We start from the raw sequence: 20567 nt of genomic DNA on the forward strand, positions 1-20567 counted from the left end.
CAGCGAGTAGGCTGGGGGTGCACAAGAAGCTGGGAGGGGACACAGACAGGACAGCTGACCCCAACTGACCAAAGGGATGTTCCATACCATATGGCGTCATGCTCAGCATATAAACCTGGGGCAAGAAGGAGGAAAGGGGAGGTTTGGAGTTACAGTGTTTGCCTTCCCAAGTAACCGTTACGCGTGATGGAGCCCTGCTTTCCTGGGGATGGCTGAACACCTGCCTGCTGATAGGAAGTAGTGAATGAATTCCTTGTTTTGCTTTGCTTGCACGCGCTACTTTTGCTTTGCCTATTAAACTGTCTTTATCTCAACCCTCGAGTTTTCTCACTTTTACCCTTCTGGTTGTCTCCCCCATCCCACTGGAGTGAGCGGCTGGGTGGGGCTGAGTTGCCCCCCGGGGTTAATCCATATTAACCCATAACATTCCCATCTGGCACCCAATGTGGGGCACGAGGGGTTTGAGATAACAACACATTTGATCAGAGTATGCTAGACCAAATTTATAGGTGTTCAGCTACTAACTGGCAGGCTCCTGTGCTTGCCATGGGCTTGCCTGCTTCACTGTAAAGTCAAGTCTACTGCTTGTTAATGGCTGGTTTTTGCTTCTGCTGGTTCCTGTTCTCCTTATCATCCTATTCTGCTCTGCCTTGGAACATATTGATAATAGCAATGGGTTCGCAGATGGCCAGGGCATCGCTGCTGTAACTGTGCTGCTGTAATGGGCAGGCTGGAACTCAAGTTCAGGGGACTGTGACTGTGGATAAGTGCATGCTGGAGCAGGCACATCCAGACGCATATGTGGCCGTGGAGTAGTGCATGCCAGAGCAGGTACTCCCCTGAAAGGACTGTGGCCTATGGGTAAGGTCATGCTGGAGCAGGCACATCCCTAAGGGATGGTGGCCTGTGGACAAGCCCACACTGAAGCATATATGCCTCGAAGGGACTGTGAGCCTGTGGATAAACCCATGCTGGAGAAGGGGTAAGGGGAGGAGTTTGTTGCAATATTAAATCCTATAGCCTAGTCCAAAGAGACAAGAGGCGAAGATTGTAATGGATATACTTTCAAATTGTTGTAACCCAGGATCTGAGTTGCATGTTATAGGAAATACTATAGCAGGTACCATATGAACCAACAGAGGACAAGCCTTACAAGAAGATGTGAAAGTGCGGCAGTGACCCAACCTGAGCTGACTTTGGTGTCCAATAACACCATACAACACACCACTTCTCCTGTCCTGAATACCTACCATAACAGATGGAGTAAACATGGACTAAATGGACTCAATGGACGACTTTTTAAAGGGATGGCCCATAGGCTAAGGGAGTCATATCTATGTATACATCAAAAGATGGGAAGCGGGGTGGTGGTTAATGAGGATCTATTGGATAGTGTGAGACCTAAGCATGACATAAATGGTATGGAGTAAGGCGTGGAGATTTTACTGGTTTTGGCTGGGATGGAGCTAATTTTCTTCACAGAAGCTTGTATAGTGCTAAGTTTTGGATCTGTGACCAAAACAGCATTGATAACACACTGATGTTTTAGTTAGTGCTGAACAGTGCTTGCACAGTGTCAAGGCCTTTTCTGCTCCTCACACTGCCCCACCAGCAAGCAGGCTGGGGATGGGCAAGAAGTTGGGAGGGGACACAGCTGGGACAGCTGACCCCAACTGACCAAAGGAATATGCCACACCTATGACATCCTGCTTGGCAATAAAAGCTAAGGAAAGGAGGAGGAAGGGGGGACATTCAGCACTATGGCATCTGTGTTCCCACGTAACCGTTACATGTGATGGAGCCCTGCTTTCCTGGAGACAGTTGAACACCTGCCTGCCCATCGGAAGCAGTGGATGAATCCATTATTTTGCTTTGCTTGCACGCACAGCTTTTGTCTCTATCTCAACTCATGAGTTTTCTCACTCATGCCCTTCTGATTCTTTCTCTCATCCCACTGGGGGGAGTGAGCAAGCAGCTGTGTGGAGCTTAAGCTGCCCACCGGGGTTAACCCACAAAAAAAGTCTACAGTAATTTGAACATCAGGCAATGGTTTGATAATTGGTGAAAGTGCAAACTTCACCTTAGAAGAAAAAGTAGCCAGAAGAGAGAGAAACTGAAATAATGAGGACTTTGTCAACCATTTCTAAAGGTGTTTATACTTTCTGTGGGTAAGAGGCAAACATTGCTGTTGAGATTATTGTACTGGCCATTGAGCATGGCATAGTACAAACACTCAGGAAGAAAATACCCTTCTGCAAAAGGCCAGATTTCAATACTTTCAGTGATGACAGAGCACAACATCATTCCACACATCATTTTAGAGAAACCAATCTGACCAATGAGCAGGTACAGTGTGAGCAAACTTGACTAAGACCCAAGGCACCAGAACAGCAAACAAAAGCCTGATTCCACAGCTTGTTTTGCAGAAGCAGGTATTGATAGTACATGGCAACACAGTCACTCTCGAGCTATTTCAAGGGGGTTCATGATACTTATTTTTAAATATAAATGTCATTAATTCCCACTGCCTTTTACGTGTTAACTTTAAGGTGAAACAGCTGATCACAGTTCCCTCTGGGCCTGACTGTACACTACTATTTTAGAACAATTTCACTAATATTTGCAGTCTGGTCATTGCTGCTGGGAAAGAAGTCTCCAATGCCTTGAGGTGGGGGCTAGATGCACAGTTATATACATAGAATTATAGGGGGGGGTTATCCCAGATGTGAATGAAGCAATATTTGCTTTAACAGCCTTATTTCAAAAATATTCTCCAACATCATTCTACAAACATTTTAATTTTTTAATATTCTAATTTTTCCTGATTTTTGGAGATAAGATCTTCTTTAAAGAAGCATTTATACAAAAACAGTTCGCTGACATAGCCTTCAAATCTGGTTTACATTGATGATGCCAGGAAGCCTGATGTTATAATTTCAAACGCTTCCTTTAAATATTGTTTGTTTTTTCTAATTTGAATGAGTGATGAGACTTTTGAACTCCCCAGAACTAGCCCATTTGCTGGGATTCCAGTCCCAAGCTGACAGTGGCCACAAACCTTTCTGCGGCCGACATGTTCAAGGACAGAGCAGTATCATCTGAGTTTACATTCTAGGTTTTAGCAATTGCTACACTTCTCATTGGCTTTAGCTGGAGACTTGCTAAAACATACTTTTTGATTCATTCATCTGCAGGGAACTTTGAAAATACACTCTCTCTGACAACACATACTATAATTACAACTGTATTCATTATAAAGATTCAGTACATAGAACCCTTCCCCTCAAAACATACGAAAATTTTACTTTTTTTTTCTCAAAAGTGATTTGGGAGAATCTGAGGAAAATCACATCAGCCATTCATGACTCATAAGAGATGGTTTGGTTTTTGTCCAGTTTACCACAGCTCAGTTCCATTTCACTCCTAAATAAATGATCACTTGAACACAATCACCACAAAACTATTAAACTTCTAACTACAACTTTTGTAGTGTAGGCTCAGTAGATAACTACTGAGGAAGAGTGGAGGTGAATGACATAGTGGGGGGCAACTTTACTCAAAGCAGTGAGCCACAAGAAAGGCTGAAAGAAGCAAAGAGAAGTTGAATGAAAACAACAACAGAAAAATGAAGATCATCCGTTGTAAAAACTGAGACAGGACATTTGGGATGGGAAGGTAGTCTATAGTCCATCAGAGACCCAGAGACAGGAAATGCCCACTGATTTTCTGGGAAACCACAGAAACTTAATTTTAATGTGCTGCTTCAAAGCCCTCTATTGAAGCTTTCACCTCCATCACAGCATTCTCGTTAGTCTGTTTTTATTTCTTCCCATCAGCCTCCTTAGCAGGGAGATTCTGCTGAGAATGAGATGCAATAATGAGCATTTCTCAGAATGCTTTCACCTTTCTTCTACTCACCAGAACAATTTTAAAAGTCTCATAATTCCCTTTACTGTAGCTATTTGGATCTGGAGTCAATGGGGAATGCCTGGGGGTTTTTCCCTGCTTGTTTTTCTCCCTGACCTTGCAATCCATACCAATGAATTCCTGCAATTTTCAAAGCTAATTCAAAGATCTGTGTTCTTCCAGAGCTCAAAAGACTGGTAAATGTCTTGCTGCAGCCATCTTATTATTTATCATGGCTTTTTTTGTGAATGTGACAAGTTTATGGAAAATTTCTAAGTGCAGTCCCGTTGCCCAAATCCATAACTGTTGTGTCACTCTGTTGCCTTCAGAGATACAACAATTTATACAAGTAAATGATCTGGCCTTAGTTTTCCAGTCCTAAGTTATACTGAAGATCATCAAAAAAGAAATACCCTGGTGTGCTGGCAAAGACCAATGAAACTTCAATTGAAAAAAATCCTGCTTGCTGTGGGAAGAGAAAAAGACAGACTGAAAAGGATAAGATGTTGCTTTTACTGAGCTAAAAACAAGATTCCGAGGTAAGAAAGAAGAAGGGAAATAGCTAATGTCAAGACTCCCAGGGAGCTCTTGCAAATTAAGTATGAATATTTCACTGGGTCATGTAATGAACAAGAACTAACGAAAGGAGAGCTGCTTCCATCCAGTGAAGTCCAATGAATTTTAATTCAATTAAGTAAGCAACATTTCTTAATTGTGACCTGCTTTGGAAAAGAACTTTGAATTGAAATTGTTATTTCAGCCATCATCAATGAGTTGGCATACTTGGACACAAAATGTTAATGAACGAAGATAAAGGCAATTGCATTAAATTTCATTATGCAAAAGTTGTGATTATAATAATTCATATCTGAATTCTTTTCTTCAGGTTTAACCCTGAATCCCTCATTCATTTCTTTTGTATTAAAAATTCCCACTGAACTCAAATCCGATTTTCATGACCGTGTCAAGGAGATTTGCTGGAGAAAGAGTTTCAGGCCCAAACTCCTCATTATTAAAAAGACCAGGAACTCTTCAACATGAACACTGTCAACAAGTTCTGACAGTGAATTTAATACTGGTCAAAGAGAAAGAGATCTTGGGTAAAAACAGGGCTAGGATTCACAAACCTTCACAAATTCAGGCGGGGTGGATGCAAAGATCACCCACCACCCTTTACTTGGGAAGCCGGGCATCAGTTCTGTGGTGCTGCACTCGTTAGCAGCCACAGCTAAATCTGAGAGAGATGAGGAAACAGTCACAGCATGGCCTAAGCTACAGCCGACGGCTGTTTCAAATACTAAGCCAAGTCTGAAGAAGCCAGACTTGCCCCTTTTTGGTCTTCCTGTCAGTGACTACATCCTTCAGCAAAAACGGCGAGTAGACACCAAGGGAAGTAACATTATCAATCACGCCACAATGACAACCCACAGCACGTGAAGAAATCTTGTGTGGTGCACACATGTCTGCATCAGACAACACAGCACAGGGCAGAAGTCTCAAAGGTACGACTGACTTCAGGCAAAGAGTTCACAGCACGGGGCAACAGCCCAAATCTGCAAAACACTACGTCGGGTGCCCAGGCTTACAAGTGAACTGGAAGTCAGGTACCAAATCTGCACAGGTGTTTACAAAAATCCCAAGAAGCGTCTACCTTTTTAGATTATTTTACACCTCTAAATGACTTGATATTAGCATTTACAGTGCCTGTGACAATTTTGAAGATGGTATTTAGGTGCTTTTTAAAATTTTACCTCCTCCAAGAAATTTGCAGTTATGTACAGATCAGACCAAAACTATAGCTCTTTCCTTGAAATTCAATAAAGGTTGAATTTCCCTGAAATTTTCCTCACGTGTGTATCTCAGTAGTGAGATTCAAGTACTCCTAGACTGATTTCCAAATCCAACCTCCAACAAAGCAAAACAAGTGGGTTTTTTGTTAAAACCCACTCTAGGGAAAGGTTTGAGCTCAATGTCAACCCTTGTACAAAGTGCGGAAATTTAGTTTAGGCCCACCTCTGCCAACAATTCAAAACCACAAGTTGACACGTACGTGCTGCAAGTAAACCTGACTCTAGAGTGTCCAGCAGGACTTCTCCTGTATGTGCAGTCACTCAGAAATGGATGCTTATGCTACTGGTTGGGGAAATGAGAAACATTTAGAAATCCCCAACAATACAACATTTAAATCCACCAATGTATAAAATGGAACAGTTAAATCATTAAACAAACGTGTAGGGAAAAAAAAAAAAGAGATATAAATTGCACAACCATTGCAATCAAATAAATACATCACACAGAAACTATACCTTGTGGGAGGTTTTATTATGTAGCCACTATGGAGAAAAAGTTAAGATCTCTACGTCCTGCCAGTGCAGTAAGCCAAGTACGGCTGCAGCTGCACACTGGGACTGACTGTGGGCACTCAATCATGGCTTTTTAAATTTTATGAGCTTTGGTTCACGGAAACTCCCAGGGGAATTTCCTACTGGACTACCTGCAAGTCGTGTTCTAACTTAGTAAAAACTGGAGGCTCAAATTATTCATGTGTGAACCGCTTCTCTAAATGCTTCCATTTAAACAAACTCTGAATAATTTACTGCACTTAAACGGTCAGCAAAAATAACTGTAACTTTCCTAATCTAGTTACAAAACAATGGCCAAAATACCACAGTCACTTAAAAACAACAATTTTACCAAAGCTGAATTTTCCTTTAAACAATCTCTGGGCAAAGTCTGCAAAACAATTAACTGGTAGATCGTATTCATAAATATAAAGCAAGCACTAAAAATGCTTTATTCAGAGTTTGTAAAGGCTTGCTTGAAGTATTTGTGTTTAATTATCACCAGTAATTTGAAGCCTGAGCCTTGGAAGTATCCGAGCTAAACACTTGTTTTTCAGTGACGTTGAGCTGCTGCTTATCAATTACAAATATCTTTAGAATAATAAGCCATAAAACATAAAAATGTAATTTTTTAGTACTTTTCCATACATTGGTCCCAATAACTCTTAAGGGCTTACAACAGAACATGGCTGAGATCATACACAAATAGTTCAGAAGAATTTAAATTAAATAACCACATTTTAAAGCCGTGTCCCCTACAGCTAAAGAAGTTCAAAAAACCCACTCAAATAAGCAAATAACATTTTTTTTGCATTTACAAATGAAACAACATATGAGTATTTATTGATTTTTTTTAAAAATTCAAAAATACATTGTAACAGAACAGAATGTATACGTTCTTCAATGAAAGACAAAACTACGGTTATCATCCGGACCAGAATACAAATACATGCTAACAATTTAAAAATCATTTTGGGTCATTCAGGAAACATGAAACAAGCTAGCTGTTTGCAAATGCAGTAGTTTTCTGCTTAGTAAATATGCCTGAGAAAGTTAACCTGTAAAGAAATCGGCTTCTAAACTCTTAAACACAAAGAGCTTTCTAGGCTGAAATGGTGAAGAGACCTGTGATATGCACCTGACAGGCCACTGAGCCATTTCCCACAGAGATTCTGTTCACTGCTCCACCTTGGCTCAGCCACTCAGCAGTGGCAGTTTCACATCGATACCAGGCTTATTCAAGCGAGGTGTTAAAAAGCACGCTAAGATGATGTAAAACCATCAGTTACATACACAGTGGATAGATATTCATAATTGAAATTCTCTACCAAACTTCTTGATTTGTATCAGAGCCAAGTAAAAAGTAGTAGTCTAGTTTACAGATGAAACGGATTATATTTTTTTTGGCTCAAGGTAAGACCCTTTAAAAACAACTTCTACATAAGCATCTAGAATAAAAACATGAAAAAAACCCAGGACAAACACAACTAATAATTTTACAGTAACCACATACTGTAGGCAAGTAGGAAACAAAACAGTAACATGAATTGTGCATCGGTTCTATGAAAATAAAGTGTAACTAGTAGACACAAGCAATCTGACAAGATGTGAAAGTGAGCAGTGAAAACTTCAGGGATTGAATTTCTTTTCATTGGAATTCATCTGTTTCTACTGCAGGCAGGTGAAAAATGGAACCTGGGAAAACTGAATTCCTATTAGCAGCTTAACTGCACTACAGTGAGGCTTAGACTTTTACCGTTTCTTGCATTAACAGACATTCCAACTAATGAATCAAAAATGACATTTTAAAAATTAAGACCAAAAGAAAGCTGAATGTACATTTTAGACAGAAACAGTGTTAGGTCAAATCCACAACCAGTGATATCTGATGTACGCAAATGTTATTTAACTATGCTGCTTAGGCCAACAGAACATCTGACACTGTTTCTCAAATTCTAGCAGCCTCTTTTAAATCACTTCCAACCACTGCATACTTTGTAAATTACATGGGCTTTGATGAAAAAAATCGTTATCAGGCATGCAAAAATTCTAACAGAAACCTCCCATTTCCAGAATTTGGTTACATGATCAAATTACATATGCTAGAACATATGAGACCAACTTTTCAAATGAAAAAAGTTCACAGCCCTGAAAAGGGGAAAAAAAATGACAAAACAAAAACCTACAACAGGAAAAAGAATATTTCTACGTAGCTGGTCCTATCCTCTGATGGTGCAACACGGTAAAATGAACTCCTATCCATATACGCAGGCAATTTTGCACGTAATGGTGATTGGGAAGAGGCTTTCTTTCCCCATTTTCCACATGCAGAAATGACTGGATGTAGTACAGAGGCTGCCACTGTCCTATGAAATGTAGGGTATTTGCCATTGCTGGATACAGGTCATCAGCACTGAACGGCTCGTGCGCTGACCCAGCCCAGTACATCTTACATTCTCTGGTATTGACTGTGATGTCAAAAACATTCTACATTGCTCTGACACCAGGTCTGCTCCTAGACTGCACCTTCTGATCAAAACGTCGTTCTACAGGTTACAACTAAGAGGTGCAGGGTGGGAAGCAGAGGAATGGCTTTAACAACCTGGCCCAGAAGACAAATGCAAATTTAAGGTGGTGCGTCAGTACCTTCCGGATCAGAGTCGACAAGAGAAACCAACACCAGAGCAGCATGTAAAGCTTCTAATGCCAAGAGGTGAAGAATCTCAAAGAAGTGCAAGCAAAAAGCATAATTTAAGCCTGGAATTATTTCAGGATAATAAAGAAAGGAGAGAAAGATGGCCTGCAGTAAGGTGAATGGAAGGAAGGAACTAAAAAAAGAAGGAGGGACATGTATATTGGTGCAGGGTTGTATCTCCTGGAACCAGAAACTGCCTTGGACACCACCTAATTTCACAAGATAAGTTACATGCATGCCCACATTCAAGAGGGCAAGAGTGAAACCTTGATGGTAATGCTATGATTCTGGCTGAAGAGCTTCATTTTCCCCCTCCCATACCTGAAAGCCTTGAATCCTTGCCAAATACTCCAGCTGTTTTGAAGGCTGCACTGCAGGACAGGGGGAAGCAGGAGATATTCCTTTTAGACCTATGGCTTCAGCAGTTGGGGACGTTCCGTTCATGAGAAGTTCCCTGGCAATCGTAGCTGTGCTATTTGTTGTAGGAGATATGCTGAAGAAAGAGCTAGCAGTCTGGCTCATTTCTTTGGGTGACAAATAGCTTACAGTGGTACCAGGGGCTGACTTGTTGCGGCTTGCTTCCATCTCTTGATAAACATCAGGAGAGAGATGGAGTATTCCCTTTGGTGCTGAAAATAAAAACAAAGATCATTCTCATTACTCTAGAATGAGTTTGACGTGTAGACAATTTTCATTAACATATTTTGCAGTGGAAAACTAAGTAAGCTTTTAAAAAATACCTTGTTTCCCCGACAGTAACTGTAAATGAAACTGCATAAGTTATTTAGAAACAAAGCAGATCTGAAGTGCCCATCTTCTTCTTCCCCCAGTCTTTTTAAGAAGGTACAAACCTGAACTCTAAAACTGTGGCTAGCACAGAATGCATAATATGAACAAATAAGGTCTGGAGATCTGCAAACCACAAGGAACAGCTGCTACTTCAAAGCAGTGGAATGACTATTATTTCACTACAATCTTCTGTCTCCTACCTGATACAATCATTTAAGGCTGTTATTTCACAAATAATTTAAACTAGCCTATGTCAGCACTGGCGCCACCAGAAGTACTTCTTTTCTCTCCCACCTACAGCTGCTGTTTGTACTCTCCAGCTGCTCTATTGCTTGTGCCAGCACCAGCACCTGTAGGACCACGCAGTGATGCTCATGAGAACGAGCAGTTGGAGGCAAAAGAAGGGCAGGACAGCTTCTTACGGTAGCCACACTGCCTCTAGTGCTGGCTTAAAATCTTTGCTGAACTACAACGGCAGCCTGTGCTTAAACAATGATGTGCAGCCACATCATTACTGTGCTAATGACTCTTAGTGACTGACGGCTCTTCAGTGAAGAGGGATTTATTTTTTCTTTTATTTAGCTGCATATATGGCATCTCATAGTAGCATATAGCTACTTGCCTTGGACAACATTCATACTGAACAAGGAAGGCATGTATGTGTCATCATTAGTGTCCTGGTTTGGCCCAAACCAGGCCAATTAGTCTTAGAGAAACCAAGGTCACTGCTAAATTACTCACTGCTTACGAGTGAAGAGCCGAAGGGGGCTCGCACCTGCAGGGAGGAGCAGACAGGGCAGGTGGCCCAGAATTGACCAACGAGGTATTCCATCCCATACATGTCATTCTCACTTTCCTATTTATCACTAACCCACTGCCTCCTGGAGGTGGGGCCCAGGAGGGAGGGGCCCTCCTGTCTCCCACTGATTGGTACCAGCTTTGCCAATTCTCCAGTTAAAAGCCTGCAGGTGTGATGGCAGGGGGAGCTACTGCATTTTCCCCTCTGCCTGTGCTGGGGGGAGCAACTCTGCCTGAGGAGGATTTCCAAGTTCTTGATCTTGGTTTTGTGTATATTTGTATATATTTGATTATTTCTATTATTACTATTATACTATTTTTCATTACTATAGTTTATTAAAACTGTTTTAACTTTCCAACCCATAAGTCTCTCTCCCTTTTCCCTTTCCCTTAGGGTGGGGGGGGGAAGAGGGTTAACAGAGAGCATCTGCCACTGGCTTAATAGCTGGCCCAGCTTTAAACCGTGACAATTAGTATCAACAGAAGTTAGGGTAAACATTAAAAAGATCTGAACTTATTAATGTGAATTACTTTTAAATATTTCTAGTGACATGTAAATTAGGGATAATTTGTCTACATTTCAAAATTTTTAATATATTTTTAGAAAATATCTCTACCTTAAACCTGCTTGAAAACAGGAGTACATATTTGATCAGTTTTGCTGATACTGCTGTGCATGGAAATGTGCAGAATTAATGCTGAAGTTTGCTAGTTTTCATACACAGTAAAGCATTTATTGGAAACATGAGTACCCAGTTTGCTGATATAAGGGGAAAACCTCTTTCTTATTATTAATAAATTGAAAAATGAGCTTGAAATGTGTAATTTCATATTAATAGTATACTTTAATCTTCTAGCATGTATCTGAAAATAATGTTGGTGAACTTGAGCCATATGGTGTTTCATTTTAGGGATGATAAACCTGTTTTTTAACTGATTTAGTAATCCCAAGAGAAATCAAAGGGTTCAATGCTTAATTCATTTGCAGTACATATTAAATTCATCACAGAATGTAGAATAAATTCAAAGAGTAGAATAACATTAATTTCCAGTTTCCAAGAAAGGATTTCTCTAATCCTAGTAGTACAAGTAGTATTTTTAAATAAAATGTCTACCACAGGGAGAAGACTCAAAAAATATTACCAGTAATTAATATCCTCATTTTCAACTACACAGTGAAAATCGAACTTCCTCACTGCTGACTCAGCAAACTGCTTGCAGGTGAATCTTTTAATCGATTTACTCACACATTTGGCTTTTAAATTAATATTGCTTTCAGAGAGTTAGAATTTCATCTTATACCACTTACAAAGACATATCTGTTATTCACCTGATTGCTCTCCCCACTAACTTCGTGGGGATATGGCGCCTGGTTGGACCCTGAACTCTAATGCCAGAGGTGTTTTACTCAGTCTTAACATCTGGCTCCAAAGCCAGTGGACCCTGCTCTGAACTCTAGAGCTAAGCTCAAATTCAAGACAATGCTACTGTGAAAGACAGAGGACAGGGTCCCTAAAATTTATTTTTCTCCATTTGGGACAATTTAGAATATAACCTTATAGGTAATAACAACCATGTAAACATGCAGCGTTATTTTATAGCGCGTAATCACTATAAGATAGGGTGATTCTATACCCTTTTTCTGAGGCTATAACCTCCAATGCCTATCACTGCTTGTATATTTAAATAGTCTTATACAAGAAATAACATGAATGAAAATTAAAATAGATAATACAGATATTGATAGTTGACGTTAGGTTACAAAACCAAACAGCAACAATAATAGTGAGTGGCAGGTGTTCACCACCTCCTAAGACCTGCCCACTGTAAATCTGATTTCCTACAAATGCTTGAGAAATAGAAATGAAAACTGAACAAAAGGTAAAACAATATACTTGCTTAGAAATATTAGACCCTCCTAAGCAATTTTAGAGAAACATAGTACAACGTTAACTTAAAAAAAGTTTAAAGAAGTTTAAAACCAAGTCCAGTGCTGCAGATGTCTGTTCCATTGATGTAATATTACTTAAAACAAACATTTTACATGCTTTCTCAGCCATTTCACTGTTTTTACATGATCCACCCAAATATCTAACTGCTGTCTGGAACAATGGTTTGGAATACTTCCAGATTACTAAGCTTTCTAAATGTTAAAATAACTAATATGCAGCATATGATGAATAAAAAGATATTCAGCACATGCTCCTAAAGTACTGACTTTACTCTAATGGTGATGTTAAATTAATAATAGTACTTTTACACTTATGCAACACCTTTCTGCTAAAGACTTCAAAGTGCTTCATAAGCAATAACTAATTTAAATCATACATTGGCTCTGAGAGGCAGATATTATATTACCATCATTGATTATCTCTGAAAACAAAGTAATGTAATATTCCAGACATTACATTAATATAGTTGCAAGCTATTAACTTTTTATATTCAGGGCCTATGTTTCATGAAGCTTCTTACAAATTTGTTTTAAAAAGCCAATAAAAACTTGGTCTCTGAAAACTTCTATAAAGCATATATTAATTGTAATTCATTGTCTATTTTTAATATTATTGATGATTTTAAAAATAACATTCCTCACTGTTGTCTGCTTACTTCAACTCCGTTGAATTGTAGAAGAGTGTTTATATATATAACAGTTTAGTTACAGTAGGAAAGATGTTATCACAAGACAAGGAGTATGACAACAACAGTGGAGTAAGTGTAAGAACAAAAGAACTCTTCAAAAATTATCTTAATTAGTCTTCAAACAAGAACGTTAATTAAAAACATGAGAGAAAAAAATACTGTCCTCTAACACCTTTATGCATTGCAGGAGAACATCTCTAGGTGAATATTTTCACATTTTTGTTAAGTCTTTCAGCTAAAAAAAAATCTAGATTTTTGTGTCCACTAAGTATTTATCCCATACTAACTTCATCATACTCCAAAGGTAGCACTGTAATTATTAGGAATCACAGGTTCTATAATACTACCATTTAGACCAACAACATTGCACCTTCTGCTGTATATTAACTTACAGGTACATTCATGAAACATGTTAAAATAATTTCTATTTATATTATCTAAACCTGTGGGCAAATGTGCTATGAAAATATGCAGGCTAGCTATGCAATGTAATCACTAACATTTGAAAAACATGTCTTATTCATCCTTGGCGGTAATTGTTAGCAGTCTCTCACAATCTTCTGAAGTCTCCGAAAACCCTACACCAAAGACGTCTCTTACCTAAGAATAAATTCCTTGATCTTCCATTGTCTACTTTTGCTGTCACAAACTAGAAAACTGCAAAACAGTTTAGACTCCAAGGCAAACGTACGATTAAGAAACAAAATGGCCCAACTGTCCTTCACAAGCCTTCCCCTTGAAATGCAATCTCAGTGTTTTGGTTCCACTTCTTTCATAGCAGCAGTAGTAGAGGCAGTCACCAAAAACCTGTTGGAGTGGTGTTATTTTTATCCCTAACACTTTCCCTATAGTGTCCCCTTGGCTGGGAAGACAGGGTGCCCTTGGCTGGGAAGACAGGGGGATCTTTCTACAAATGGATCGCCCACTGTCTGGACTTTCACTTCTTCTGGAGTTCACAGAAAACAAAACCAACAATTGGAGCGACTTTCTGTATGGCGAATGGGGTGAGGAAGGAGAACGACTGACAATATCACCAAATGAGCCTCAATGTAATAAGACTCTGCAAAAATGGAATTTGCTGATACAGGGATAGTGACAAGTTACCCCACAGCAGTGGGCTACTAAGTTAAGAAAAGTTCAGAGTTATGACAGTGTTGCCTGCAGACTCACATGTATTAGTGTCTACACTGGTACCACTGGTGTCCCATTTTCAATTTTCTATTTCTGTCAGGAAGATCAGAAAACATGAAAAGCTGAAATTTTGATTGTATCATTCAACTCCAAAAGATGACTGACAGAATCAGGCTTGTAAATCCGCATATACATGTATATATATCAGTGTTAATTTTCTGTCTTTTCTACTTGATCAGCACTGTAGGGGTATTCTTCCTCTGCCTTCACTTGATGACTTCTCCTGGTTCAACGTCACTCATCGACTTTTCGTGTTTCAAGGGCACTCAGTATACTTGGTCTAAACCACAACTTTATTCTTTCTTGGAAAACTACAATTTTCTCCCTAGGCTCTCACACGTCCTACAGGAAAGCTACACTTGTTGGTGCATCAGAAGCAGTGTCAGCTAGTGTATGACTTCCCCTGACACCCCTAAAGAGCACGTGCTCTTCCCTGCACTACAACCAGTGATATGGGGCACCAGCATGAAGGAGTACTGCCATGTCTTGTGTAATGATGCAAGGTAAACCATTATATAATTCTCTATATGACATGCTCATAAATTAACACCCTGATATTTGAAATAAATAACCCTTCACTGGATGAAGAAAAGACTGTTCATAAAGATTCTGTGATTTTCAGAACCAAATAAAATCATTGGTAGATAATAATCAAAAAGTTTTCTTTCAGATTATGCTACCTGTATTCACATTGAATAAAGGCTTCTTATACTGTGCTGCATAAAATGCATGGCAAAATCTTGTAGTAAGACATTAAGCAGGAAAAGTCAGACCCAGATCCAACCCTGACTTCACTACTATGTAAGTTAAAATGGACAAAACCTTAAGATGCATGGAGGACTTTCACATGCAACAATTCCTCCATAGAACAGGCAGGTTCTCAACGTGCCCGACATTATGCCCCATTATAAATCCACTGAGAGCAAGAAAGAGAATTTACAAAACCAAATAACTATTTCAACAAGACTGAAAAATGTAAATATTATCATTAAAAGAAATTATAATTTTATACCCCACTCACTGTAAAAGCTTATTTATATACTAGAATATTTTCAAATTTTGTTTTATTACCTCAGTAGGAATTCAGAAATGTCAGTCAAACCATTTAATAGGCAAATAGCATGGCCATTATGTTCTCAGTAACAGTCTACACGCGATCTTGGCTTGAAATACGAAGATGCAATCATTACCTACTTAACACAGCTATCTCTGGCATTTCTAAGTCACCAGCTACTGCAATATTCAGACATGAAAAAATGTTTTGTCATTACACAATGTCCTTCAATCAAAAGATCTCGTCTACATGACCTTAAACAAACTGATGTTATATAATGTCACTCATTAAAATACTAGTTTATTTAACCTTAAAATAACCATGACACTGAAGTAAATACTATTTAGTTCTTCATGAAGCCAGCTCTTGATATCCTTAATTTCACTGGAACATTTTCTGTACAGCCAAAAAGGAAACTGCAGTATCGCAGGAGACTTAAATTGTACACATTTCTGTAACATTTGGTGTTTAAATCATGTGAACAAAGTCCTTTGAGATCCCCCACAGCTTTACTCCTGCTTGGGAATATAACATTTTGGTAAAGATTTTTGCAGTGTGGAATTTCTACAGGATATTCTATGAAACATTCCAATAGACAGATGAAACACCTACACAATTATTTCTACATGATAATTTCTGCATCATAAGTTTCCAACAATATATCAGTGTACCAGATAACCTAAGATTAAGATGAAGCAGGTTCTGAAAAGAACCAATCTATATGCAGAAGAAAGGACAGTATTCTTATCAGTAAAGAGGATCAGCAAATTTGGAGCAAGAGCAAATCAAGCTAGTGAGCTGACAGATCAAGGTGCTTGTAAAAGCTGAAAGAAAATTATTTTTGAGGAGGTAAAGTAATTAGGAGAGTGCCTAAGTGCAACTGTAGGTGACCTGTGCAGGCAAGACTATTCATTAACAGATTAAGAGGGGAATGAGAATTGTGATGATGAAAACAAAAGGCATGACCCACACATAGAAGAGATGAAAGAACGAGCAAGTCTACTAGACAAGGATAGAGAGGTTGCTGAAGCTAAGAAGGTCAACGGGGACATCAACAATCACAACATAGGTATGAATGAAGATGAAATCAGAGGAGCAGAAAGTAGTGAGGGAGTGGAAGTCATAGGGATAAGCTGTTTGATGTAAAGGAAAGGGGATGGAAGAGGGAATGTAGAATTAGGTCTTGGTGCTAGCAGCAAGGAAGCCTTAGTTCAAGTGATTCAATTCTTCAAGGACATTATTATCCTAAACTAAGGGTGAGGTACATTGTGGGTTCCAGGCTGGGGGAAGGGAGTAGGAAAAGGATAAAAGACTTCAGAAAAGTGAAAGTATTTAGGGAAACACAGTATTGAGGTTAATTGTGTGATACTGCTCTGTTTGCTTGGCTGAAGACAGAAATCCAAATGCAGATAATTTCCAGAATTACATTATTAAATCTGAATTTGAGAGTTAACATAAAAAAAGAGTTCTGCGTTCTATTTCACATTTTCACTAGTTTTTTCCAAAGCAATAGACTAGCAGCCTTGAACAAATGTAATTCATATAGAATCACAGAATGGTTTGGGTTGGAAGGGACCTTAAAGGTCATCTAGTTCCAACCCCCCTGCCACAGGCAGGGACACCTTTCCACTAGACCAGGTTGCTCAAAGCCCCATCCAACCTGGCCTTAAACACTGCCAGGGAAGGGGCATCCACAACTTCTCTGGAAAATTCATAGAGGAATTTTATGGGACTGGAAAAAGCAAAAGGAGAATTTCTCTGAAATTATCTCTACACACAGAGCTGCCTATCATCTACTGTCATGGTGGCTGTTCTCTCTTTATACATTTCATACATCAAGAGCTTAATGGTTAAGCAGTCTCCTAGAAAGCTAAGACTTGGGTTCCTTCTCAGCCTGAGGGCATTCAAACCACAACCCTCACAGCCCAAGTGCACGTTTCTTACATATGTGCAATCCATACTACTCAAGAACCAGGCAGCAGGTTGCTTGCAACACTTTTTTTTTTTAACCTGTATCTAAAATATGCGGATTATAATATGTGAAAAGCAGCCAGCCAACACCAGAATACATATTTGCACCTTCACTCACAAGTGCTTTAATCAATAGACAGGCTACAAAGTCGTGATTCCTTTAGAACACTCCTGCTCTGTTGATTTCTTGCATTTTGAAAGCATCTGATTTTTTATATTCTGTCTGCAAATCATAATGATATTAGATACACATCTCCAAAAGGTGGCTGCCATTATCCAGATTACTCTGCACCCCATGAGTACTCTCCTTCTGGTGAAGAAGGAAACTACATCTAAGTCTCTCAGCTTTCTGGGCATGTGTTTAAAACACCAAGTACTTCAGAAATACACACTGTACTCTAAGCAGAGTGGGTGAGCAGCTCCAGTGCCGGCAGAATCTGCAGCACAGTGCTCCAGCATGGTGCACAGGGGGGTTCCCGAACCAGGGGAACCTCAGACGGAGCCAAGAGAGCTGCCATGAGCCTGCAGCTTGCGCCACAGAGGCTGATGAGACCTGGGCAGGGCCAGGAGTAACAGCGGCCAAGCCCCCCGCACGTATAAAAGAAGCCCTTAGGGAGCACCAGTGACCAGGAGTGTTGCCAACAGGGCGGGCAAACAGGGCATGGCGCGTCAGCCAGGGAGTGGCATGGCAGTTTGCGTGGCAGGGCGTGCAGGAAGGGTGCTGAAGCTTTGCCAGCTCGACCAGGGAGCAGTGGTTTCCACCCAGCAGAAAGCCACGGCCTCTGTAGGTTCTGCACCTGTCACAACTGATGCACCTTCCCAGGCAGAGCTCCAGCAGGAACACACTGCTACCCAGGTGTCTGGCTGCAGGGTCTGCCCTGCTCTTATACCAGTACTGGATGGTAGCAGTGAGCACAGCTGTGGGAGGTGTGCCCAGGTAGAGGAACCCCTCTGCTTGGTGACAGAGCTAGGAGAGGAGGTGAGTAGGATAAGGAGTATCACGGAGTGCACGAGAGAGAGAGACTACTGGAATCACACCCAACCGTCCCTGGGACAGGCCCGACAGGCAGGCAGGGCACATGACAAGGGGGATTCCCTGTCCTCTCTCCGCATGGCTGAACGCAGTTACTTAAGGGATAGGGGGCAATGGTGACAAGTTCCTGCCCAGCGCAGCAGACACGTCTCCTCTGTGACTACCCCACCTTCCCAGGTGCCCTTGCATAATGGGTATGAGGCTCTGCAAGTGGAACCGAACAATGATGAGGACGATGGTTTGTCCACCTCAGAGGTGTCACCAAGGGTTAAGTCGGCCTAAGCCCTGCGTCAAAACAGCATCCATAAAGAAAAAAAGATGGATCATTGTCATAGGAGACTCCCTTCTCAAGGGAACAGAAGGCACAGTATGCAGACCAGACCCACTTCTTAGGGAAGTCTGCTGCCTCCCTGGGGCCCGGGTTAAAGATGTGAAGAGGAAGCTTCCTACCCTGGTACGGCCCTCAGATATTATCCGTTATTGATTTTTCAGGTTGGCAGCGACAAAGTTGCGACAAGATGTCCAAGGGCAATCAAGGGAGATTTTAGGGCCTTGCGACAACTGGTTAAGGGATCAGGAGCACAAGCAGTGTTCTCCTCTATCCCTCTAGTCTCAGGGAATGTTGAGGGAAGAAACAGGAAGAGCCAGGAGATCAATACTTGGCTCCGAGCCTGTCACTGGCACAGTTTTGGTTCTTATGATCACAAGTCGGTCTACATAACACCAGGCTTGCTGGCCACAGATGGGGTACACCTGTCTCAAAGGCAGTTGGCAGGGCTCATCGAAAGGGCTTTAAACTAGATTTGAAGGGGGAAAGAGATGAAACCAGGCTCGCTAGAGATAAGGCTGGGGGCAGCACACCAATATTTGTGGGACGGTGTGCTACTGAGGTCCTTTGGTCTGCTGCTTCAGTGGAGGTAGGGGATGGAGAACCATGTGACAGCAAAGACATGAGGGTTATTGATGGGTTAGAAACCACGGAAGTGCCTGAGAATGGTCACCTAGGAATCAGGTCTTCTCCCCTCAAAAAGGTGGTGGGATCAATAGCCCAACTGAAGTGCATATACACCAATGCACGCAGCATGGCTAACAAACAGGAGGAGCTGGAAATCATTGTGCAGCAGGAAAAATACGATATAGCAGCCATCATGGAAACATGGTGGTATAACTCGCACAACTGGAGTGCTGCAACGGATGGCTATAAACCCTTCACAAGGCAAGGTAGGAAAGACGGTGGGGTGGCCCTATATGTTAGGGAGTGTTTTGACTGTCTAGAGCTTGAGGATGGTGATGACAGGGTTGAGTGTTTATGGGTAAGAATCAGGGCGAAGGCCAGCAAGGCAGATATTGTGGTGAGAGCCTCTTACAGACCACCCAACCAGGATGAACAGGCAGACGAAATATTCTATAAGCAGCCGGGAGAAGTCTCACAACCACTAGCCCTTGTTCTCGTGAGGGGCTTCAGCTTACCAGATGTCTGCTGGAAATACAATACAGCAGAGAGGAAACAGTCTCAGAGGTTCCTGGAGTGGGTGGAAGGTAACATCCTGACACAGCTGGTGAGTGAGCCAACTAGGGAAGGCACCCCGCTGGACCCCTTGTTTGTGAACAGGGAAGAACTTGTGGGTGATGTGATGGTTGGAGGCTGTCTTGGGCATAGCGATCACGAAATGATAGAGTTTTAGATTCTTGGAGCAGTAAGGAGGGGTGTCAGCAGAACTGCCAGCTTGGACTTCCAGAGGGCAGACTTTGGCCTGTTTAGGAGCCTGGTTGACAGAATCCCTTGGGAGGCAGCCCTGAAGGGCAAAGGGGTCCAGGAAGGCTGGACATTCTTCAAGAAGGAAATCTGAAAGGCACAGGAACATGTCATCCCCATGTACCGAAAGACAAGCCGGTGAGGAAGAAGACCAGCCTGGCTGAACAGAGAGCTTTGGCTGGAACTCAGGAAAAAAAAAAAAGAGTTTATGACCTTTGGAAGAAGGGGCAGGTGACTCAGGAGGACCACAAAGATGTCGTGACGCTGTGCAGGGAGAAAATGAGAAGGGCCAAATCCCAAATAGAACTTAATCTGGCTACTGCTGTAAAAGACAATAAAAAATGTTTCTATAAATACATCAGCAACAAATGGAGGGCTAAGGAGAATCTCCA

The 20567-nt window shown here is 41.0% G+C and overlaps 1 protein-coding gene across 5 annotated transcripts in view; it reads right to left on the minus strand.

Annotated features, from left to right (window-relative positions):
• STAU2 (staufen double-stranded RNA binding protein 2) overlaps window positions 1–20567 on the minus strand; it is a 191174-nt gene that overhangs the window by 78513 nt on the left and 92094 nt on the right. For all 5 annotated transcript variants that reach the window (XM_068395679.1, XM_068395676.1, XM_068395678.1 and 2 more), the window contains one exon: window positions 9265–9572. In XM_068395679.1, coding sequence (XP_068251780.1) covers window positions 9265–9572 — 308 coding nt within the window. The remainder of the gene's footprint in view (window positions 1–9264; window positions 9573–20567) is intronic.

Source organism: Nyctibius grandis, chromosome 3, assembly GCF_013368605.1.
Source record: "Nyctibius grandis isolate bNycGra1 chromosome 3, bNycGra1.pri, whole genome shotgun sequence".
In the NCBI taxonomy this organism is placed as follows: Eukaryota; Metazoa; Chordata; class Aves; order Nyctibiiformes; family Nyctibiidae; genus Nyctibius; species Nyctibius grandis.